We start from the raw sequence: 26,714 nt of genomic DNA on the forward strand, positions 1-26,714 counted from the left end.
TGCTGTTTATGGGGAAGCTTCTCTTTCATATTCCACCTTGAAGGAATGTGCTGAACAGTTTCACCTAGGGAGAGAGCATCGATGATCTTCATGATGGTCAGCCTGTGGAAGTGATGAATGACTGAGGAAAATGTCTCTCTTGTTGAGGAGGAACTGCTCAATGACAGATGGCTGAAGCTTAAGGACATCTCAGCAAGGTTGAGATGTCCTTAACTTAGTTGTTATAGAAAGTTGAGAGCTTTCTATAACAACTGGCTTTTGCATCATTCCTGAGAAACTTCACATGACAATGGTCAATGCAAGGTGGGTTCCCGACTTCTCTCTTCAATTCAGAAAGAGAATCATGTGACCTGTTCCCACAAGTGTTTAGGGCTTTGCCAAGGGAATCAGAGAGAAGTGCTGGAATCCGTTGTTACTGGAGATGATTTTGGAATTGCCAGGGAATTCTCTTGATTAATTTCAAGAAAAGAAATACCAGTGTGAATGCAGAATATTATGTTTCACTCCTGCACAAAATGCATGATACCATGAAGGAAAAGAGACGAGCAATGCCGAGTCATGGTGTTTGTCTGCTTCACGACAATGTTCCAGTCCATGTGGCTATTATTGCGAAGGCTGCAGTGAAGAACTGTGGCTTACAGGAGATTGAACACCCACCCTATAATCTAGATCTAGCACCCAGTAATTACTACCTCTTCTTGAACCTGAAGAAAGACCTTTGAGGAAGAAAATTTGCAGGTGACAATGAGATGAAAGATGCAGTTTTAGGCCATTATGTAGACAAAAATACAGATGAAATTTTTTTTCATGGGCATAGAAATGTTAATTCAAAGATGTGAAAAGTGTGTTGAAGTAAAGGGAGATTATGTTGAAAAGTGACAGTGAAAAGAGTTGTTTTCTTTCTATCATCTCTAAAAGTTAGTCAGGCCAGAAACTTATGGAACTACCCTCACACATGGAAAAGTGAAAAAGAGTGGAAGGAAAGATGGCATGCGAAAAATGTAATGATTGATTCAAGAGTGGCTCTTTATGGAGATCCCATTATTAGAGGTGTGGGGAATGAGAAGGTGCTTAAGGTTTGTTTTCCTAGGCAGAATGAGCAGAGTGATTGAAGCTTTGGACATGGGGAAGAAGAGAGCAAAAGAGTTGGTGGTTGTAGCAGGAATAAATTATTTGGATGGGAACAAGGAAAATGTCAGATTGAATATCAGGAGGTTATTAAGGAGAGTAAAAGATAACAGTGTGTTGCCCAGGTATGATAATGATGAATTGAGGCAGCAAGGAAAGATTATGAATGCTGTGTTAGTGCAGGTGAGGAGAAAGGGGTGCATTTTGTAAATGTGTGAAATGAAGGGAACAAGGGATTGATGGAACTGTATAAAGAAGATGGGTTGCATTTAAATGGATTTGGTATGAGTTGGCTGGAATAGATCGTTGCTGGTAAGAGAAGTAATGTCTAATGAATTGATCTGAGGTGGTGCAAGGTGATGTGAAAGAGCCAGAAAGTAGCTAGGGAGGCTTGTGAATAGAGAGTTGGGCATCATGAGTCAAGTAAATGAGAGGGTGGAAACAGGATGAGTCAGGGTGGATGGGGAGACATTTTATGAGGCACGTGGATGCTGGATCCAGAAGTGAATGTGTGAGTGGGCCAAAAAGGATCAAGAAAGCCTGGGATGGGAGGGGAGAGTTTGGTGTGAGTAAAGTCATACAATTGGTGGTAATATAGAGAAAGGGACTGGGGAAGGTATTGAGTGGGTGACATTGGAGAAGTGACGTGTGTAGGACTTGTAGAACCAGAAATGATTTGCTATGTTTATTTACTAATGCCAGAAGTATTCAAAATAAGGGGAATTAAATTGTTGCCTTGATTGAGTTTATTCATTCCAAAATTGTTGATATAAGCAAGACATGATTACATCCTGACAGGAATAGAGGTGGACAGATATGATATTGTTTGTGAAGACAGACAGGGTAGAAAGGGAGGAGTAGTACTGTTGATGGTAGCAGATGAATTATGCATAAGGTTGGATTTGCAATGTGCAGATAATGGCAGTATGGTGTGAGGTGGAGGTGAACAGGTTGAAGTATTTAGTTGGGTGTTGCTATAGGCCTAATAATGTGGAGAGTAATGAGAAGGAAATGTATAGGGAAATTATCCTGCTTAGCAAGAAACAAGTGATCATTGTAGGTGACTTTAATTATGGCAATATAGACTACAATCAAGAGACTGCAGCTGGAGACAAAGAAAATGAATTTCTGGAGTTTTTGAGAGTCAGTTGCCTTAGGCAGTATGTAATAGATGACACACAAGGTTCAGTGGCATTGGATTTGATGTTATAAATGGGGATGTCAAATCTTCCATCAGTTGGTGAGATTGACCCTGAAGTGATCACTTGCAGAGTTGCCAGCCATATGAGGACTTCTGTCAGAAAGGGATATACATGGAATTATAAGGCTGGTAATTATGAAAAGCTCAGAAAACAACTTGCGGCAGTAACTTGGAATGATGAACTGGACGGAAAGGATATCAGTGCTGCTCCCCCCCCCCCCCTCAAGGGTGATCTGGTGGAGGCAATATCAGAATGCATTCCAATGGTCAAGAGATTAAATAGAACAGTTGTGAAAGTGATGAATGAAGAGGTAAGGTATGCAATCTGTAAGAAAGTATTATGGAAGAAGCACAAGATGAGTGGTTATAACAACCAATTGCATGAGGGGTACAAAGAGCAGGTGACTCACTTAATAAGGGTAACAAAAGTGCAGAATCAGCAGCAATTAGTTAATAAGGCTAAAAAAAATCCTAAGGAATATTTTTGATATGTGGCCAGTAGAAGAAAGAATGATTATGGAAGGATGGTGCTGATTGGTGAAAATGGCAGAATGATAACTGCTGCAGAGGATATAGTTGAGGTATTTAATGAGTAATTTATAAAGATATTTCATTCTTGTGGATGTTACATTATGCAGAACTTGAATGCAGTAGGAAGGGAGGAGGAAGAGGAACTGCTAGTGAGTAGGAGGTATTCGAGGAATTGAGGACTTGATATTTCACCACATGCTTTGAGGGAATGTTACAGGAAATTTACAATAGCTTTTGCATATCTTTTGAAAATGAGTCTTGCATTGGTCTAAGTTCCAAAGAATTGGAAATAGGTCAAAATTGTTCCAATTCATGAGGGAGACGATAAGACTAAGACTTTGAATTATAGGCTAGCCTCTGTGTGTGTGTGTGTGTGTGGAGTTGTGCTTAAAGTGTTAGAAAGGTTAGTTAGGACCAAGATTCCAAATTGGTTTGACAACAGAAAAATACTCTTTGGTGGCCAGCATGGGTTTTTTAAAGGAAGATTGTGTTTTAGCAATCGGCTTTATAAAAAGGTGGCAAATGCATTGGATAAGGATGATGCATACACAGTAGTATATTTAGATTTTGGAAAGGCCCTTGATAAATTTCCACATGATAAGCTAGTAATTAAATTGGGATAGATCAGACTAGACCATGGTCTCAAACTCAGTAAAGGGCCAGTCAACTGCAGGATAGAGAAAAGAGCACATTTGAGGCTGTTTGGTGTGAGATTGAAACTAGCAGAACAAAATATACAGTTTGGTGCTGCTATAGACCAGGTGATGGAATAGATGGTAGAGATAGTATGCATAAACAAATAGAAGAAATGAGTGGAAGGAGGGTAATTATTATGGATGATTTCAACTATGGTAACATTGACTGGAAGGAGGAGAGGACACATGGGAGGAAGGAAGGAATTGGATTTTATGCGGTTATTAAGGGATAACTATCTGCGACAGCATGTAATGGAAAATGCTAGGGGTCAGAGAGTGCTTGACCTAGTAATTGCATCTGAGAATTTGGCTGTAATGAATATGACCACGTTGCCACCAATTGGTGAGAGTGATCATAGGGTCTTGACTTGGGAGGTGGCTAAAGGTGTGAAATTTACATTTAAGACAGGGTACATGTGGAATTATCAGGCTGGTAAGTATGACAAGCTTAAGAGTTTGATTGGTTCTGTGCCATGGCATGTAAAACTGCAAGGGCTAGATGTTGATAGTGCATGGGAGACAGTTAGGAAGTGTTTGCATGAGGCAATGGCTGACTGTATACCTAGAGTTCGAGTAATAAATCAAGTAGGGGTTAAATGGATGAATAACACCATTAAGCTTGAGCTGCAAAAAAAAGAAACTACTGTGGAGGGAATTTAAGGAGAAAGGTGACCGGCAGGCACATTAACAGTATAAAGCGCAGGCCAGAAGGGTGACGAGTGTGGTAAGAAAAACAAAAATATATTATGAAAGAACATTAGCCATGCAGGCTAAAGAGAATCCCAAGCAGTTTTTTCGATATGTTGCAAGTAAAAGAAAAAATGTATATGGCAGAATTATTTTAAAGAATGCCGATGGTAGGGAGGTAACTGAATCAGTTGATATAGTTGAATTACTGAGTGAGCACTTTGCAAGAATATATCATCCAGGTGGTGACATTGCAGTAATGAATGAACCAATAGATTATACAGAAATTGTGGTGAATGAAGTGGTGGTGAGTAATCTATTACAAAACCTCAATGTCAATACATCTGTGGGATTGGATGGTATACCAGCTCGTATCGTACGTGAAGCGGCTAAAGAATTGTCAGTACCCTTGACCATTTTGTTTAATTTGAGTCTCAGGCCTGGGTTAGTGCCGAGGGGGTGGAAAAAGGGGAAAAATAGTTCACCTGCATAAAGGAGGTTTCAAGACTGCTGTTGTAAATTACTGACCAATTAGCATATCAGGAATAGTTGTCAAGGTCTTGGAGAAATTTGTCGAGAAGAATACAGGATTGGATAGATGAAAATGGGATACTGTATGGGGGGGACAACATGGTTTTGTGAAGGGTAGATCATGCCTCAGTAACTCGCTCACGTTTTATAACACAATGACGGCTGAACTGGATAAGGGTAATGGGTTTACACTGATTCTACTGGACCTTCCTAAGGCCTTTGACAGGATACCACATGGAACTCTAATCAGTAAACTGCAGCATATGGGGATGAATAGGAGGGTGGCTGATGGAGAGATATCAGAGGGTGGTTTATTTAGGAGTAGAGTCCAAAAGACGGCTTGTGACTAGTGGTGTGTTGCAGGGTTCTGTTCTTGGACCATTACTTTTCAATTTGTTCATTAACGATGTAGGAAAGGATGTCAGAGGAAGTATTCACTTATTTGCTGATGATGCAAAGTTGGGTAGAGCAATAGTGAGTGCACAGGATGTCAAAATTTTGCAAGATGATTTGGATAGTTTGGAGGACTGGACTAAGGAAAATGGATGTCAATTTAATGTGGCAAAGTGTAAGGTTATGCATTTTGGAGTGAAAAGATTAGCAGCAGTATTTCAAATTGTCTACCAATGTGAAATACTGCTGCTAATCTTTCGTTCTTCAGGAGATTGAGGCCAGGGATTTGGGTTGGGTTGGTCACTTGGTTGCTGAAAAATGCTTTAACAAGCAGAGACAAACAAGTTATTGTTCCTCTGTATCGAGCCTAGATAAGACCCCATCTAGACTACTGTGCTCAGATATGGGCGCCAGGGTTTCTTCTTGATGGGGATGAGGTGGAGAGGATCCAGAGACGAGTGACCAAGATGATAGCAGGTCTATGGAATGAACCTTATGAGAACAGGTTGAAGATTTGTGGGTTGCAAAAATTGATTGATAGGCGGAAAAGGGGTGATATGATTGAGACATTCAAATTACTGAAGGGTTTCTATAAGATTAATCCAGAAGATATTTTTGAGAATAGGACTGGTGGTGGGAGGACTAGGGGCCAAAAATGGAAGCTGGGCAAGTCTATGGAAGCATGAAGACATGATAGCAGGTCTATGGAATGAACCTTATGAGAACAGGTTGAAGATTTGTGGGTTGCAAAAATTGGTTGATAGGTGGAAAAGGGGTAATATGATTGAGACATTCAAATTACTGAAGGGTTTCTATAAGATTAATCCAGAAGATATTTTTGAGAATAGGACTGGTGGTGGGAGGACTAGGGGCCAAAAATGGAAGCTGGGCAAGAATGTGGTTAGCAGGGGTGTTAGAGCTAGGTTTTTTACTTGGAGAGTGGTGAATGAGTGGAATAAGCTGCCAGAGTCTGTTGTGGGTGCTATGACTGTGAATGAGTTCAAGGCGAGGTATGATAGATACTGTGTGAATGTCAAATAGTTGTTCTTGACATGATGTTAGGGCCTCTCTCGATAAGTCTGTCGACACCTTGGAGTTGCCCGAAATAATAATAATTAGATGTATATCTGATGAGGGCCGTATTCAATATTATTCTGTGAACCAAAACATAAACTAAAAAAAAGAAAGGCTCTACCAAAGGCCCTTTTGTTGCCGAGCCTTTGCAACTTATGTAAATAGTTACACCACCATTTTTATTTTTAAATTTTAAAAATATAACAAGTTCAATTAAATTTTATTCATACTTGAAGAAAATTATTTAAATATCATAATTTTCACTTACAAAAATAAAGATTTTTATCTACCAGTCCTTTTTTTAATTTGATTTTGATCCTGAAACCTGACATCTTTTCCTCAGTACTAACATGTCTATATCTGCTTTTTCATTTCGTATTGCATTTAATCTAGAATCTTTTATCCTTGAGCAGAACTTTGAGTTATTAAGTTTCATAATTGAAAATAATTGCTCACATACATAGGTGCTTCCAAAGATTGACAACATTTCTGCACAATAAATTTTATATTTGGGATATATTTACTGCCGAGGTATTTATAAAAGTTTGGTATGCATGCCAACTTCATTATATTTATTTTTTAGTTCAGTATTGCACTGGAGTTCAATTACTTCCATTTGCAATTCTTCGTCAACATTTTCAATGTTAATTTAAAAAGGTGAACAGAATAATAATAATTCATTTTCAAACTGGTTGAAATTAGAAAATCTTTTTTCAAATTCAATTTTCACTTCTTCAATTTGAGGAATGTACTTTGCAGAATCATTATTATTTCGAGAAATCGATTTAAGTGTAGGTAAGTGGGCTAAATTATTCTTTGCCAACTGGGTTTGCCAAAGATGGAGTTTTTCCAGAATTGACTTAATTGAATCATACATATGACATATCAACTGTTCATGCCCTTGCAGAGCAGTATTCAAAGTGTTTAAGTGGCTTGTTATGTCAACTAAAAAGGCCAAGTCTTTGCACCAATCTTCATAGGTGAGCTGAGGAATCAATTTTCATTTGGATGAAGTAAACATGTCAATTCTTTTAAGAGTTCAAAAAATCATTTTAAAATGACACCACGACTAAGCCACCTAACATCTAATGTAGCAAATCCGTATAATATAGCAAACTGCTCTATTGTGAATCCAATTCATCCAACAAAGCATGGAATTGTTGATGATTCAAGGTGTGACAGCGTATCCAGTTTACTGTTTTAATTACTACACTTATGACGTGTTCCATCATTAGTTTTTTTTTAGCACAAAGTGACTCCTGGTGTATTATGCAATGAAACTATTCAAGTTTGTCCTTGCACAACATTTCCTTTTTCATTTAAAGTTTTCTAACAAGTCCAATGTTAACACCAACCATAGCAGGAGCTCCATTTGTACTCACACTTACTAATTTTGACCAGTCCGCGTGAGCATTTTCAAAACTTTTCTTAATACACAAATATAAGTCATTCAGTGTTGCTAACATTTGATGATAGAAACATGGTACAAAGAATTGTAGTAATAAGTTTTACTTTTGTTTAAAGCTGTCATAAAACATTTAGAAGTTTGAATTTTTTCTGTTTTAATCCCTGCAAGATGTTAGAAATGATTTTTAGAAAAGAAATCATTAAGCTCACTGTATCCATCTCACGTATGGCCGTATCCAGCCTGCGGGCTGGATGTGTGACTCCTGTACTAGACAGTTGATTAGTGCACTGGATTTGCTGTCTGAGAGGTATCAGTGAGTTGTCTATGGAGTAGCGATATCCCAGAAGAGGAAAGTTACTAGTGGTGTATCCCAAATGTCTGTTGCTGTTTAACTTGTATATAAATGATATTGGGAGAGGTCTAAATAATTATATGCAGTTGTTTGCAGATGGTGCAAAGTTGAGGCTATCAGGGTAAAGCTTTGCGAGAGGAATGCACTAGCTGAATGGGTAAATAAGTGGTCTTATCGATTCAATGTTGCAAAGTATTAAGTTTTGAAATTTGAAAAGCAAAGATGGGATGTAGAAGACACAATCAGTAGAAATATCTTGGAAGAGGTAGATGAGATGAAAGGTCTGGGAATGATTGTGGACAAGCACACCGGATTCTAGGAATGATGTGGAAGGCACTGAATTGCAGAAGTAATGATGTTATGGTTCCATTGTATAAGGAACCTCTCCACATCCTCAACAACTGAGATTTAGGAACTCCACCCTGGAGATTCAGTGGCAAGCCTTGAAGAAAACCCTGATTGATTCAGCCAGAGAGGCATGTGGTGAGGTTGTCTGCAAGGATAGAAAACTCAGGACTCCATTGTGGACACAGGAAGTTAAAGAGGCAGTGAAGGAAAAGAAGAAAGCATATCAAAAGTTCCTGGCAAATAAGTCAGTTTGTGCTCTTAGAGAATACAGAGACAAATGTAATAAACCTAAACACTGTGTAAAACTAGCTAAACAAAAGTCATGGGAGGACTTTGGCAAGAACATAGAAAATAAATATCAAGAAGGTGGTAAGATATTCTGGAGGTTGTTGAAGAAGCTTAGAAATGGAGGAAAGAGTGCTGTAAAAGGAGTTAGAAATTATAAAGGTTACATGAAAACAGGAGAAAAAGATATCCTTGAAGTATGGAGTAATTACTTCGAAAAATTGCTAAATGAAACAAGCAGTGATAGCACAGTGGTAAAAAACAATCAACAGTCATACAGTCAGGAATACATATACATACTAGAAAAAGCCATCAAAGGCTTGAAATGTGGAAAGGCAGCAGGAGTAGATGATATTAGACCAAAAATGCTGAAATATGGTGGTATAAAAGTCTTACAGTGGCTGCACTGCATAGTTCAGAAAGCTTGGACAAAGGGACGAATTCTCGATGATTGGAGTAGAGTTCTAATAGTACCTATATATAAAAAAGGGAAATAAAACTGAATGTGAGAATTACAGAGGTATTTCCCTACTGAGTGTCCCGGCAAGATTTATGTAGGCATACCTGAGAAACGGTTGAGAAGAATTGTGGAAGAAAAGCTTGGTGAAGAACAAGCTGGATTCAGGCCAAATAGAGGCTGTCAGGATCAGATCTTCACTTTACCACAAATAGTTGAGAAATCATGGGAATATAACAAAGATCTGTATTTAAGTTTTGTCGATCTGGAAAAGGCATATGACAAGGTGCCAAGAGAGAAGCTATTCAATACGCTACAGTTATATGTAACTGGTAATTAGTTTACGGAATTAACAATGCATATGAAGGGTATTAATTAAAAGCAACTTTAATGAATAACTTCTTTATTTCGGCAACGTCACGTTGCCATCTTCAGGAACATAAAAATATGGTGTGTGCACGCAGGCACTAACAAAAGCAAATGAGGAAGAAGGCAAGATACTAATATTGTTTCTAAAGTCCCAGTGGTGCCCTCTGGTGGGCTAATTTTGTTGTCTTGGCCATTGGGCTGAAGTTCTCATAATGTAAGTCTCCCAAATTTCGGGTAGTTTCATGCACCCAAATTTGTTGAGGTTTGGAACGATTTTTAGAGCTGCTGATGATTCTTTGAATAATCTTTCGTACTTAAACTTGCTGTAGTGTATTATTTTAGTTTTCTTCCAACGAATTCTATGGTGAGTATCTAAGGCATGGTCTGCCAGCCCAGAGTGGCTGTACTGGTGAAACCGAATGTAGTCTTTGTGTTCTGAAATCCTAATATTTGCTGTCCTGCCTGTTTGGCCAAAGTCGGACAATTTGCAGCTGCAATGGACCTGGTATACCCCAGGTAGGTTATGAGCATTGCTACTAGAATTACAGTTATATGGTGTCAATGGGGCATTATATCAAGCAATAGTTAGTCTGTATTTGAGTTGTAAGTCGGCAGTTAGAATTGAAGGAAGTACAGGAAAATGGTTAATGTTAAATCTGGTGTGAGACAAGGATGTACATTATCCCCTCTGTTATTCATTATCTATATAGATCACATTATGAAGGAAAGTGTTATTAAACATATCAGAATTGGTGATGTTAATGTCAGCTCTTTGCTTTATGCGGACGATGTTACACTTCTAAATAAATCCGCTACAAGTTTGCAAGAGTCCCTGACTAAATTGAATAACTGTTGTAATAGATATGGTATGAGGGTCAGCATTAAAAAGACAAAGACAATGAAAATAGGCAGAATCATTGAAAATGTCAATTGTGTTGTGAACGGGGAACCTATGGAACAAGTAAAACATTTCAACTACTTAGGCACGATTTTTACTGAAGATGGTAAATTAAATATGGAAATAGACAACAGAATCAACAAAGCTGGTATGTTAGGAAGTCAATTGAATAAATTCATATGGAATAAGAGAGAAATTAGTTGGAACACTACATTAGCTGTATACAAGACTGTGTTCAAACCAGTTTTAATTTATGGATCTGAGAGCTTGGTCAGAAGTAAAACACTTGACCAAAGACTAGAGACCGCAGATATGAGAGTCCAAAGAAAGAGTAGAGATGTGAACAGATGGCATCAATGGCAATATCATATTAAAAACATTGTCAACATCCAGGAATGCGTTAGCAGAGCTAATCTCAGGTGGTATGGTCACTTAAACAGAATGGACGAGGAAAGATTAGCAAAACAAGTGTTCTCTGCCAGGTTGGCAGGAAATCGACCCAGAGGAAGACCAAGATATAGGTGGATTGATACGGTACAATGTGCCTTAGACGATAGAAATATAAGATCTGATAATGATAATATTGGGTCTTGACAAGTAACAGACTGATTTGGAGGAAAATTGTAGATAGGGAGTTAGTAATGATGTAAATTTTTCATGTAGTACTATCATATCCTGTACACCCCTTGAGGGTACATGTCAGGAATTTGATGATGATGAAGTTGATATGACAAAAAGAAGCAATCCTAGTTGATTGGAATACAGCGAAATTGTTTCCTATTTTAAAAAAGGAGACCCTGTGATAACACTGTGAATCTGTCTCTTTACACTGATCTGAAAAATAATTAATGTGTATGCTTCAAACATCATATGCAAGTATCAGTGTGGCTTCTGCAAGGGAAAGTTGCAACTGATCATATTTTCAAGCTCCAACATCTGTTAGAAAAACATTATGAATTTGATAAAGCACATCTAATATTTGCGGATTGTAAACAAGCATATGACAGAATACGTGGAAACACACTATAGGACCCAATGAGACTTTTTAGAATGCCTCAAAAATATATAAATATGATACAACTGTAATTGCCACACCCTCTGCAAGGTATGTTTCCTCCAAGAATATTAATCAAGTTTTGAAATAAAATCTGGACTCTGCCAGAGAGACAGTCTTTCCAACCCTGTTCAATCTAGCATTGGAAAAATTGATTAGAGACCTAAATGAACTACGGAGACAATGGAAATGAATAGGAACAACATTCTGTTGGCTTATGCTGATGATTGTTGTCCTGAGAGACTCTCTTGTCAGGATATTATACGAACTACATGTAATTTAATCAAGGCAAGTAAGCCTGTGGGTCTTGTCAAAACCAGGAAAAGATTAAATCTATGTAAGTCTCAAGGACCCATAAAGACCAGTCCAACTTGGTTGTTGATAATTATATCTTTGAGCAAGTGGAAATTTTAATTAGTTAGGAATCAATATTAACAGCCACAATATGCATCAAGAGTTAGAGGACAGATTGAGAAGGCCTGTCATGGATATTTTTCAGTTTTACAATTCCTGAAGTCTAGAATATTATCAAGAAAATTTAAAAAAAAAAAAAATTATCTAGCTATCTCTGACTGATATTAAACTATGATTGCAAACATTGCTGACAACAAAGGGAGATAATAAGAAACTATGACATTTGAAAGAAAAGTACTGAGAAACATTTTTGGACCAGCTTAAAATCAAAATACTAGATTGCATCATGAATGATGACATAATGAAGAACTGTGGAATCTGTTTCAAAAGACCCGATATCCTATCATTAATTTGCCTAAACATTTCACAGTCAGTACTCTCTACATTCTTCATGACACATATTCACGTCTACTACCATTTTCACCTTCCGCTTTGTGAACAAAATCCTCTACCATTAACAGTACCCCCCCCCCCCTCCTCTTTTCATCCTCCTATCATTATCATCATCAAATTCCTGATATGTACTCTTGGGGGGGGGGAGGTTACAGGATATTATATATCATAATGTTGTGCTAAAAGGAATTCACTTTAGACAAATATTCCTGCGGTCCTTAGTAGTTAGCTGTGGTGAGAGTCAGCTGTGCAATATATACAGTGGTTGGACAAAATAATTGCCACACTAAGATATTTAGGAATAGAATTTGTTTGTGTCAGTTGATATGTTTGTTTGTGAAAATTTATTTGTACATTGAAAAAAAAACTTATGGAGGTTTAAATTCTTATTCACCAGTACTCAGAGATCCCTAGCTTCATCAGTTTTTCCAACCATAATCCCACCAATACAATCTGAAAATCTCATCAAACTCAAGTACATAGCTTTACAGTTACTGACATTTAATTGGCAACGATTACTATTTGTCCCTAGTTCTAGTCTATTCAAATCATTCTGTAAATACTGTATATCAGTAGCATCTCTGATTGTCCCACCTGTTTTTGCATCGTCAGCAAACACTTGAACATCCCCTGTCCAGTCCTTTCCAGTATCATTAATGTAGCCTTAACAACAATGGCAGAGCTGTTTCCTAGGGGAACTTCACTGTTTACTTCAAATCTGTCAGATTTGCTCCTTCTCATCACTTTCTGTTACCTTTTGGCCACATGCTTATCTAACTCAATAGTTAACACAACAGATATTTGGATTATAAGACCATAGGTTTAATATATGTGTGTACAAATTCGTCGACTAGTTTCGCTAGAAAAACTGACTAGCTTTGTCAAGACTAAACGGTGAAAAAAAAACTAATAAATGCAAAAAAAAAAAAAAAAAATGTATGCATTAACGGTTTACAATGGTTAGACAACAAAATTGGAAGGCACTGCGTGACATGGTATGCATGAAGCGATATCTTCAGTCATTATTATAAATACGTGTTACATAGTTTTTGGTGTACTGTAGTTCCGCTAAACTTAATGAGTTAATAAGATTTTTCCATATATATCCTTTAATATTACTCCTTGGTTTCTATTAAGGTTGTTTCCTGTTCGTAGGACCACTGCAGCGTCTTTAAATATTTCACATCTGTAATCTTCCTCCATGTATGGCATTGAGCTGTTTTCCCAATCTATAGCATGGTTTGAAGTTGAGAAGTGATGTGCCAAACCTGAGGTGTCTGTTCTGTTATGATTAATGTCTCTGACATGTTCCTTCTGTCTAATTTCTAAGCTTCTCGAAGTTTGGCCTATGTATGATAGTCCACATGTACAAGGTATGTTGTAAACACCTGCATATTTGAAAAAAGTACACTGTTTTTGGGGGATCTTAAAAACTGTCTAGCAGTAGCGGTTGGTTTAAACACCACTCTGATGTTATAAGTTTTTAAAATTCTAGCCATTTTATGGAGACTAAACCAACATAAGGTATGACAATGGTTGATACATACTATACGTTGTTGCTGGAGGTTGTTTTTATAGAGCATTTTATTTATTAAGTTTAGAGGATACCCATTTTGAGAAAGGGATTTGGAGAATTGGGAAAGTTCTGTACGTATGTCTTCTTTGTCTGTGACTATGTTGTGGGCTCTGTTTCGTAGGTAGCATATGGATGATGCTGCATTTTTGTGTATGATGATGATTTGAAGAATAATGGAGATACCGTCCAGTGTCAGTGGATGGTATAAAATGGGTTTCTCTTTCTCAAAATGGGTATCCTCTAAACTTAATCAACAAAATGCTCTATAAAAACAACCTCCAGCAACAACGTCTAGCAACTTAGTACATATCAACCATTGTCATACCCTATGTTGGTTTAGTCTCCAATAAAATAGCTAGAATTTTAAAATCTTATAACATCAGAGTGGTGTTTAAACCGACTGCTATCACTAGATAGTTTTTAAAATCCCCTAAAGACAGTGTGCCTTTTTTCAAATATGCAGGTGTTTACAGCATACCTTGTACATGTGGACTATCATACATAGGCCAAACTTCAAGAAGCTTAGAAATTAGACAGAAGAAACATGTCGGAGACGTTAATCATAACAGAACAGACACCTCAGGTTTGGCACATCACTTCTCAACTTCAAACCACGCTATAGATTGGGATAACAGCTCAATGCCATACATGGAGGAAGATTACAGATGCCGAATATTTAAAGAAGCTGCAGTGGTCCTACGAACAGGAAACAACCTAACCTAAATAGAAACCAAGGAGTAATATTAAAGGCTATATGGAAAATTCTTATTAACTCATTAAGTTTAGTGGAACTACAGTACGCCAAAAACTATGTAACGCTTATTTATAATAATGACTGAAGTATATCGCTTCACGCATACCATGCCTTCCAATTTTGTTGTCTAACTGTTGTAAACCGTTACTGCATTCCTTCATTTTTTTTTTTTTTTTTTTTTTTTTTTGCATTTATTAGTTTTTTTTCACCGTTTAGTCTTGACAAAGCTAGTCAGTTTTTCTAGCGAAACTAGTCGACGAATTTGTACATATATGTATTAAACCTATGGTCTTATAATCCAAATGTCTGTTGTGTTAATTATAGTTAATAAAGAACAAATATAACTTTCAACATAAATCAATAGTTTTCATTTCACTATTCTCCAGTTTATTCAACAGCTTTCATGTAGTATCCTATCAAATGCCTTAGCAAATTCCAACGTATCATATTTCATAGTTTGTCTATTCTTTATATCCAACTCATCTGTAACATTTTTATATAATATGAGCAAATTGCTCAGACATAATCTCGCTTTTGTACACCCATGCTATTCCTTGCAAAGTATAGCTTTTCTGTCAACCCATTTCTGTATGCAAGTTCTTACCAACATCTCTAAAATTTTTACCACCACTCCAGAGACATTGACAAATCAGTGTAACTACTGACAAAATACAAGATTTTTGCACCACCCTTGTACAATGGAGCTTTTATACATTCTTTCCATTACTATGAAATCTTTCCTGATCTAAGACACATTATACAACTATGCCAAGGGCCTAACCAGTTCAGCTGAACATTCCTTTAGCATATGTGCTAATACCCTGTCTGTTCCTACTTCTCAATTTTTGCCCAGGTTATACAACATCTCTAGAACCTCTTTCTCATGCAGCTCTTTTTCTTCATCTAGTGTAGTAGTAGCACTGTGCTTCATGTTGCATATGCCAGGTTGATAGATCTTAGTAAAGTGAGTGCTCATTATTTGCAGGATCACATCTGCTTTAGACACAAATGTCTGCATTCAAAAGTTATTTTTCCACTTTCATTCCTTTGTTTACTTGCAACATAACAATATAATTATTTTTTTGGTTTGCTTTGATCTACATGGCCAGTTTCTTCTCATACTCTGACTTGGCTATCTGTACAATACTCATAATGTTTCGACCTGCTCTTTACATATTTCATAACTCCTCTTATTTTTATTCTCATAATTATCCTTCCACTTAATCTTCTTTTTATGGATCTCTTACTTAATAAATTTGCACATCTATTTCCACTCTTTTGCTATACGAAAACATTTTTTTAATATTATTTTTATTAGATTACTAACTCTGTACTATATTATTATATTAGCAACATAAAACAACAGCTAGATAATTTTATTGGAAAAAAAAAGTGTTCCTAATTTTTCACAGTAAGTGGACACTCACTTTATTACAAATTTTCTTTGCTCTTACAAAACTGCATATGAACATTAGTGATTATCTATGGAATATAAAATTGAACAATTAAAACAGTAGATGAAATATGAATATTATTTTTTGTAATGTGAAAACAAAGGATTTTTTATTTCGTTATTTTTAAAACATTCTTATAAATTGTGCAGCTTTTGGGAAATCTTCAGTATTCATGAGTTCTGTGGAGTTCAAAGTTTAGTGATGTGCTTGTTCAGTTAACATCAAAACAGTTACTGTTTCCTTCTTATAATTAGATCACCACTACTGGGCCATAACTCATTGCAGTTAATCCATTATAACTGTTATCTCATACCATACCTTAAATTTATCCACTGTCATCTCACTCCTTGCATAAATTCTTGTTCACCACACAACTTCCAAGAAAAATCTGTTACCTTCTTGTGCTCTCTCTCTCTCTCTCTCTCTGTGAAAAATCTCCTTGCTCCTCAAAATAACTCAATCATTTCACTGCTTTTTCTCTTACTAGCCAAGCTTTGTAAATTATCTCTTCTCATAGTGGACATTAGACAATATGAATATTACTTTAGTTTCATATTCTCAGATTTTATTTTGCATATTCCCAGAGTTTTCCTCATCTTTATGTTCAGATCCGAAGGATTCCTTCATATATCCTTCAAGAAATGCAGAGAACCAACTGAAGCTTCTGACCTAATGTCTGATCCTCATATATGTGTCTCCTGTTAGTAGGTATCTCAATTAATTTGGAGTGAATAAGGATGAGCTGGCAATTTGGGACTTAGCCAAACGATTTGTATTCTGTATAGCCTCAGACCAAAACAAAAAGATGGTGCTGATTTATCATTTAAACCATAATCGGTTAATAAAATCTGATCCTGACAATCTCTGTTTAGCCTGAACTTAGCTTGTTCTTCTCAAGTATGTTTGCATAAATCTTACCTGTAATACTCAGTAGAGAAATTCCTCTGTAATTCTCACATTATTTTATTTCCCTTTTGGATGAGTACTGTGAGAGCTGCACTCGATCTTCTGGAATTTGACCCTTGATGGAAATTTTTTCACTTGGCTATCCTACCAATTATATATTTGGTTTAATCCTTTATCCAAGTGTAAGCAAACAAAGTTTGCTCCTGAAGTATTTTCAGGACTGGGGAAACTCGTGGTAAAGGTGGTATAAGTTCTCATCATTTGCCTTAGTATCTCCCATAATGCAAAGCACATCTCCTTGCAGACATGTATAATGCTATGCATTAAGGGAAGGGCCACTACCCATACTGGTTTCGACCTTTATTGAGGTCTCATCAGTGCAAGCCAGACACAGAGGTAGTGATACTAAGGTGGAAGTAATGGAGAAGTCATATTTAACTATATCAGTTGCCAAAAGGTGTCACACCTTATTATTAAGATTCTCTGGATTAGAGATAAGTTGATGGAAGTTTTTTCACTTGGCTATGCTACCAGTTATATATTTGGTTTAATCCTTTATCCAAGTGTAAGCAAACAAAGTTTGCACCTGAAGTATTCTCAGGACTGGAACAACTCGTGGTAAAGGTAGTATAAGTTCTCATCACTTGCCTTAGTATCTCCCATAATGCACATTTCCTTGCAGACATGTGTAATGCTATGCATTAAGGGAAGGGCCACTACCCAGACCGGTTTCAACCTTTACTGAGGTATAAGTAAATATGACTTCTCCATTACTTCCATCTTAGTATCACCACTTCTGGGTCTGGCTCCCACTGATGAGACCTCAATAAAGGTCAAAACCAGTCTGGGTAGTTGCCCTTCCCTTAATGCATAGCAATATACATGTCTGCAAGGATATATGCTTTGCATTATGGAAGATACTAAGGCAAGTGATGAGTACTTATAATACCATCTTTACCACGAGTTGCCCCAGCCTGAAAATACTTCAGGTGCAAACTTTGTTTGCTTACGCTTGGATAAACGATTAAACTAAATATAGAATTTGACCCTTCTCATGCCTTCTGAATTATGCAGTCCAACACTGTAAAACTTTTAGATCACCATATTTGGACATTTTTGGTTCAATGTCACCTACTCTGTGACAGTATTGGAGTCCTAATAAATATCAGATTAATTTGGAGGAAAACCGTGGATAGAGTTTAATAATAATGTAAACTTATTCATGCAATACTATCTTAGTATCACGTAGACACTTCAGGGTATACATCAGGAATTTTATGATCATCATCATCATGCATATCAAGGATTTGTGGCCTGTTCCGGCCTTAGAAGTCATCGTTTAAGAAGACGTCCTGGTTTTCTTTTTCCTAATGGCTACTTTAAGGCTTGTTTTGGTAATCTTTCTATTTTCATTCTTTGAACGTGTTCCATCCATTTATGTTTATATTTTTTAATTTTTTCTATTACTGATTCTTGATTTAATTCTTTCATAATTTCTTCATTTCTTTTGTGATCAAATAGAGTATACTTTGCAATTTTTCTCATAAACTTCATTTCTGCTGTTATTAAGGAATTTTATTATGACTATTATTATTATTACAGAATGATCCTCTGCACAGCTGTTGCTACTTTTGCAGTATCTCTTGATATATTAGCTGACCTAGGAGTATTTTCAGGTGGATATGAATCACATTCTGACATCCATGTTTACAAAACCATTAGCAAATAAACTTAAATTTTTTGGAAATATGCATGAGATGTCTTAGAAATTATAAACTCCCATCAGAAAGATATCCAAGGATTTATTAAAACATGTTAACAGACCTTTGGGATACATTTCTAACCTTATACACACAGCCCTCAGTCTCCTTTCCAAACTGTGAAATCTTAGAGTTGAATGAGTACTGCTCCCCCCCCCCCCCCCAACCATATGCTTTTTTGACAGTTTATTTAAATCCTTTTGACATAGTATCAACATTATTCTCTATAACTCTCCTCATATTTGCATAATCTGCAAATACCTGAATATTTCCCTTTAAACATTTGCATTGTATCTCTCTCTCTCCATATCATGTGTACTATCCACAATTACATTTCAGATTATGTGTATTTGAGGTATTTTAAGCAGTTTATTTAAAACATTCAAAAAATTTTGTAAATTAATATTTTTTAAATTATTATTTATGATCTCATTTTTCCTTTGTTTGCACATTACGCATTGGTGGTTTAAATATTATTGAAAGCTTACAAAATTCACAATACCAGAAAGGTATAATAAAATCATGTAATTACAGCAATTGTTCTGTATTAGTATATTTATATTGTTTTTGGTGAATTTTCTGCACACCATTAGCACTAAGGTAACTGGGTGTTTGAGGTAATGTGAGACAGTCTAGTACACTTCTCAAAACAATAAGGTGATATTTTGGTTTTCTTGAAAATTATAAAGTTATAAAAATAATTTACAAATGTTACACAAATTGTAATAAATATTGATTATACAACATCGATTTTTACATAAGTCTCATGAGAACTGTAAATAACCTTGTTTGTTTCTATGTATATTTTGCTAAATATTAATGTAGTTAACCCTATGGGAAGTGACTGTATTTATTGTTTTAACTTCAAAAATGCTTTGCATTTTTGACGTTAAAACCGATGGCAATGCTTTAAATTTAATAAATTCCAATGGGAATGGAGCATGGGAAATTTGGGAATGGCAATGGAGCACAGGAAAGTTGTTTACTAGTTTTGTGTATGAGAAAGTTGCTTACAAGCTCTGCGCATAACACCTTTAAAGTTAGTATCTAAGAGTGCCACTAGATTTATAGAAGTTTCCACTGCCCGAAAAGACATGGAATGTATCAAAGAGGTTCGCTAGTTTTAGACAAGTTTTTGCTGCCCGGCAAAGTACGATCAAAAGAATAAACGGAGGAAAACAAAGAGCGGATCGAACTTAAAAGAAGATGAAAGAGTCATGCCGAATTCTTCAGGGTTTACTACCCTTAGTCCAAATTCCGAGATCGCAAAATAAAAGGGGACTGAGTCGAGCATAAGGTGCTTCCAGTCATCATCAGAAGTTGGAACTAGAGCGGAGGCGAGCTGCAGACCATAAGCAGAGTCCGAACCAGAGCAGCGGCAGAGAACGAGGAGAGGCAAGGCCTCAGTTACAAAGAAGAGAGTCCAGGTCCAGTTGCCGACAGGGGAGAGCCGAGATCCAAATGCCACGAGAGCAAAGGCAAATCGCTGTTACCGAAAAGAGCCAGAGCCAGTCGATGGCAGTTACAGTCATCATCGGTCGGCAGTTAGAGGCGCAGTCATCGGCGGTTGGCAGTTAGAGGCAAAGTCATCGGCAATTAGTAGCAGAAGTGGCATCAATTACAAGCAGAAGTTCCCGAAGTAAGGATCCAGAGGAGAATTTGACCGTATGCTGAAACCTCTTGTATGTGCTATTAGAGTACCGCAGATTGCAGTCCTAAAGCCTACTAATATCCCTATGTGATACCCAGAACCGGCGCTAGGGTCTTTGCTGCCCGCATGCAATTTCTATCTAAGCCCCCCCCCCCCCCCCCCCGTAACGATCCGGGCATGTGTGGTTCTTTTATAATAATAAAAATTTTAATTATTTGAAATTTCTTAAATAAATTTTGACAGAACAGCCACACATTGGTTCGCTAAATGTAACGAACCGGGGGCTTGACTAGGCAGGATAATCATTAAAAACCCTATTTATTCAAAAAATTCTCAAAAGTTAAAGCAAATTTTGATAAAGCCACTTCATTTTAATCATTGAATATAATGATACAGGGATTATAGCCGTCTCACCGATCCAAATCGCTAACAAAATTAAAATGAATTTTAATTAAAGTTAAAATTTATTTGTACTAAAGTTTAAAAAATTCTTGCATTTTACAAGTTACTAAATTCTTAGTGACTTGTAAAAATTTTTTAATAATTTTTATAAGTGGAACTATCTTTTAGGAAAATAAAAGAAACTCAAGATAGATAAGAAAATAAGAAAAGAATTCAGAAATAATTAGAACATTTAATAAGTATTCAAAAAATAACATCTTTACAGAATAACAGAAAATAAATTAAATTACATAAATCTATTTGAAATTTTTTAAATTAAAATTTTAGGGTTTTTGAATTTCATATTCACAAAATTAGAAATAATGGTCTTAATGTCTAATTCTGCACATATCATTTTCAAGCTATTAATGCCAAACTGACAAGCCTTTTTTGTGACATACTTGTTCTTAAGTAGTTTTAATCAATTTCAACTTGAAAAAGGAACGTTCACTGCTCGTATGCTGAAATAATGAATAGTATTCTTAAAGCAATTGAAAAGTTAGGGAAAGATAAATTATTGGACGGAATAAAATTAAGAATATTGAAAGGGTTTTGAATATTTAAATTATCCTTCCGAAAAATATCCCAGAAAGCACATAATTCATCATATAGTTCTATTGCATTTACGTCTTTATTGTCGCAGTCCTTCAAGAGAATCTCTAAATCGTCACAATTTTTTCATAAATCTTCATTATTAATTTGTAGTAATCTATACAAGAAATTTAAATTATCATAATCTGTTTTTAGATTATGATCTAAATTTATCTTCTGGCAATTGCGGTTTGTCATGATGTTCTTAGTCAAATTATTGTGTCTTCTTTCGTCGTTGAACTTCCGTACCAATTTTAAATTCTCCATCCACCTCTTCACTCAGTTCTTTTGCCGTTTTTAGAAGTTCTTTAAAATTTGTATCTGATCGATATTCTTGTAAGGATATTTTTAAGTTTTCGATAGATTCTAAAGCAAGTGTAATGTTCATATTTTTGTCTTGAAGCATTTTACTCACAGGGTTTATTCTGTTAAGTAAATCATGTCAAGTTATAAGAGAGCAAATAAATTTGTAGTTTATTTTAGCACATAATGTTTGTGCTTCATGCTGAGTTTCTTTATTAAAATTTTCATTATTTAAAATTTCAAAAAGTGCATCGTAAATTTCTCCTAACTGATATTGTAGAGGGAGGATTGCATTAATTTTACTTTCCCATCGCGTTTTTGATGGCTGTTTCAATGTTAAATTTTTTTGCGAACTTTAATAAAAGGATGGTCCAATGTTTGTAAGAGAATGAAAAGAAATTGTATATTTCTTGAATAATTGCAAAGAAACTAATTGTATCTGCATTCACTTTGGCTGCATCGTTAATGATTAAATTTAGCGTATGAGCAGCACATGGCATGTAAAAAGCTCGAGGATATTTGTTCAAAAGCAAATTTGGAGCCCATATTTTTTCCCTTTCATATTTGTCCCATTGTCATACCCTTGACCTCGCATGTCTTCAATGGGAATGTTCCATTATTGTTGCACATAAACCACATCCTGTGGAATCTGATATATCTGCAAAACCTAAAATGTTTTCCCTGATCTTGACAAATCCATTGTCACAGGAAACAAAAGCGAATAATAATGGTCGTTTTTTCTGTTTTACTTGCATCAGGTGTGCAGTCTAAAATTATGGAATAATATTTAGATTTTCGAATTGATAATAAAATTGTATCCCTGATTGCATTACTTAAAGTTTCCAATATTTCATTTTGACTGTCTTTACTCAAATAGTGTGCTCTATTGTTTCGTTATAGGGCCCTTTCAACATGATTTTCCATAACGGGATCAAACTTCGCAAACAGTTAGACTAATTTTAAAAAATTGCCGTTATTCCTTTCATATAATTTATTAGATGATCCGTGAAAAGCTAAATTTTGGCTACCAAGGAATTTTATAATTTCAATCAAGCGTTCTGAAACACTCGTCCAATGTTTCTTTTCCATTTCACATATGCTTTGAGTCTGGCAATCAATAGTAGTTTTTTTTTTTTAATTTTTATCAAGTTCCTTCCATTTTAAGAAATTTTTCATGTGAGTTAAACTAGTCTCATGTCTATGCAAAGTTGTACTTACATTTCTCCATCGTTATAACCTTCTACGAGACTATTTGATTCAGTAGGTGTGAAAAGTTTGCAACAAAACCAAAAAACAGAATTTAAAGTTTCGGAATAAATGAGCTATGTTCTTGGCACGAGCTCCCAGTTTTCCATTTTTCTATTACAATACGTGTCGCCAAATTTACGACCATATGTATCTCTGGGATATATTATATTTTTCTTTTGAACAGGCCCCATTTCAATAAAAACAACTCGTAATTTTTCATCAATATTTCCCCATTCACCTGGATCTTCTAAATTTACAGAGACTAACAATGTGTTAGTTTCGTGGTAAACTACAACTAAATCTTCTCCTAACTGTTTTTCACTTAAATTATGCGTCTTGTTATCTTGTTCAATAGTTGCAATAGTACTTCCATGCAAACTGGATGATGTGCATGGTTCTTCAACTCTGATTTCTGATGTATCGAGTTGGTTACAATCTGCATCAGAATATTTTAACTTTATTAAGAGCCCCAGTTTGTTTCTTAATATCTGCTTCTTTCGCAGCATGACGATATGAGTTTGTGCACCGGATAACTTTTTTTTAATTTTTGATTCAATTTCTATTTTATACCCACAAGAAATTATTACACAACACGACACAGAGACGAAATAATAGTCTGCACTGCGCTACTGTCAGTAGCCTACTGAGATGCTTACCATATGACTGGTTAACTAGCAACAAATGTTTGTATGAAAATTCGTTTCTGCACATAAAAACCGTTCACCGTTTCACTTTAGATAGTCTGCGGTAGACACAACATTCTGCAGACAAGCATTTAGCCTGCTCTTGCTGCAAAATTGTAAACAGCCGGCTGATCAAACAGACGGCAATATACAATTTTTTTTAATTTTTATTCGGTGTATCCGGCCTTATTTATTTTAATATTGATCATTCTAAGAATTTTTTGTTTTTATGATAAAAATCGTGTTTCTTAAAAACGAACTTATGAACCGTGCCCCCTTCATAGCGGCACCTGCATGCACCGCATGCCTGCTTCCGCCGTCCCTGGTGATACCACTGTAGCAAGATACTCCTGAAGGAAGCCTAAAACTCGAGATGAAAGAAAAGCTATAAAGACTTTAGTAAAAGACTCTTGACTGAATGTGTGATACAGAGCCTCAATAAGTTACATCCTTTTGTATACTTTCTTTTATAATCTAGGAGATATGATGTATATGGACTGTTAAGAATTAGTTTAATAGTAATAAGAACTCCATAAGAGAGTCAATTGGCATGTTAGAAGTTGATATCAAATTTGTAAAAATAACTTAACGGAGAGTTAGCTAACCTCTTTGTAAGTAAACTAGAAGTTTAATAAGTTGAATTTGTAAGCAGAGAGTAAATAAGTTTTAGAGTTAAAGAGATTATTTAGTGTTGAAGTGAAAGGGTTCTAATTTTATGCTAAAGATTTTATAGATGGGTAGAAAAAGCAATCTCCCTGTCGTTTGATTCATGTATATTTCATTTAATTATTTGTTAAAAGAGTGCTGCCTGATTCCTTATTTTACAACTGCACTGTTCCTAAATAAATCGGACTTGTGAGCAGGAAATAACTAAGGCATTAAAAGCGCAGTTTAATTACTTAAAAACCATGACTGTTTATATAAACTTTGTTGACGGAATTTATGCTAGTAAGAGAGAGAGAGATCTACCGGAAGTTTTATTGAGTTTTATGCCGAATATTTGATATACTGATGCCGCAGTCTGACAAATAAATTTTTCAGTGTTCATAGGCATACGACTAATAAATACAGAAGGTGGATAAACATAAATGCAGTAGAGGAGTAAGTGAGAAAGGTTACGAGAGAGAAAGCTCGCACAGCTAATTAGTAATAAAGAATAAAGATAAAGAATTGGGATATAAGTGAATAAAGATATTACAATACAAGTATAGGAAAACAACACATATTATTACAATATCTCATCAATTACACCCTATCCATAAGTAAGAAATATTTATTCATGTATAAAGTATCTAATAGTTATAATTATTTGCAGAAATTTATAATTATCCTGTAGAAACTAAAATATCCTCTAATTGTTTTGAGCAGTGTACTACACAATGAACTTTAAGTGTGTGTGTGTGTGTGTGCGCGCACATTGCGCACACACACACGCACATATATATATATATATATATATATATATATGCATAAACTCTTTCTTAGCCTCACTTTTCTTCAACCCTTACAGATAATTGATGAGTTATTTTTTGACACTTCTACAAGTGTTGTGAATTCTTTTAAGCCATACAGATTTTCAAATTAAAAAAAAAGAAATTAAAAGATAAGTGAAATCTACTTATCTTTTAATTTTTTTTTTTTTAATTGTTATTTTTATATCAAACAAAGAATATAACTCTCACCACAGTGCTATAATGAACAAATTTCCTTCAGAAAAAGTCATGTTACTAAGGGTCTACATTTTCTAACTTTGTAGTAACAGTGTCTTGTTTTGTGAGAATTGACCATGGTTATGCCTTTGCCATAATTCTTTAAACTACATTGTTAGTTTTTGAAGTAACTTCCTTTGCTTTATTTGTGCTTTAGACATATTATCTCACTCATTAATATGCATTTATTAACAAAAATGGTGGTTACTAGTAAGCATTCAGCTAAATATGTCGTAATTTTAACTTAGAATTTCTTAAATAGATAAAAATTGAAATGCTTTTAATTTTATCCTATTTATTTAATAGGAATACTGATTTATTGTTTCAGGACTCGTGTAGTATGTCCAATCATTGATGTTATAAGTGATGAAACTTTTGAGTATATTCCTGCTTCTGATATGACATGGGGAGGATTCAACTGGAAGTTAAATTTTCGATGGTACCGGGTTCCACAAAGAGAGGTAGACCGTCGTGGTGGTGACAGAACACTTCCACTTAGGTATTTACTTTCTCATTATATAATATAATATTTTAATATTGTTCCTTCTCTCTCTCTCTCTCTAGTAAGCTTTTAAATGCAGCTAATTCTCTGTTTACACAATTTTGAAATAATATGGTTTAGAAAACAAAAGCAATTCTATTTTTACATTGTATATTTTGATTTAACACGGTTCAAATGCCACATATTTTTAAAATTTCTGTTTGAATTCATTTCTGTTTTAAAAGGGTATTTCCATTATAATTATCATTTCCTAGTATGGTACATATGTACTTAAACTTGAGTTACCCCCCCTCGATGTTTTAAATATCAGAGATTACTCTACGCTAGAATGTAGACAAATGCCAAGTAGAACTTATATAGCGAAATCACAAAGTATTGGTGGCTTTTAAATCACGTAAGGATCGTGTGACTCTATTATTTTGCAACTTGCTTCAGGAGGTCGTATATTAAAACCATTACTCATTAATCGATCCCTAAGACCGCGAGCAATGAATAGTGTGAATTTTAACACATTACCAGTGCACTGGAAGGCAAACAAAAAAGGTTGGGTTACAAAAGAATGGTTCCATCAATGTTTTGTTCCAGAAGTTAAATACTATTTGATGGGAAAAAATCTGAACTTGAAAGTTTTATTGATTATAGACAATGTGCCTGGCCATCATGTTTTAAAATACCCAAATCTGGAAGTTTGTTTTCTGCTGCCTAATACAACATCCTTAATACAACCACTAGCCCAGGGTGTGATCGCTACCTTCAAAACTTGCTACATAAGAACATTCCAAAATGTATGGAATGTTCTTCTTATGTAGGGTAAAGATAATTTACTGACAGTTATTGATGTGTGGAAGAAATTTTCTATTTTGGATTGCATCAAACTTGCTAAGTTGGTGTTATCAGAATTGAAACCATCAACTTTGT

The 26,714-nt window shown here is 35.4% G+C and overlaps 1 protein-coding gene across 1 annotated transcript in view; it reads left to right on the top strand.

Annotated features, from left to right (window-relative positions):
- Nucleotides 1-26,714, top strand: part of Pgant5 (polypeptide N-acetylgalactosaminyltransferase 5) — a 325,123-nt gene that overhangs the window by 209,045 nt on the left and 89,364 nt on the right. The window contains exon 8 of the mRNA XM_090394846.1: nucleotides 25,623-25,793. Coding sequence (XP_090250972.1) covers nucleotides 25,623-25,793 — 171 coding nt within the window. The remainder of the gene's footprint in view (nucleotides 1-25,622; nucleotides 25,794-26,714) is intronic.

Source organism: Typopeltis vanoorti, chromosome 6, assembly GCF_054136105.1.
Source record: "Typopeltis vanoorti isolate ZY-2024b chromosome 6, IOZ_Tvanoo_1.0, whole genome shotgun sequence".
In the NCBI taxonomy this organism is placed as follows: Eukaryota; Metazoa; Arthropoda; class Arachnida; order Uropygi; family Thelyphonidae; genus Typopeltis; species Typopeltis vanoorti.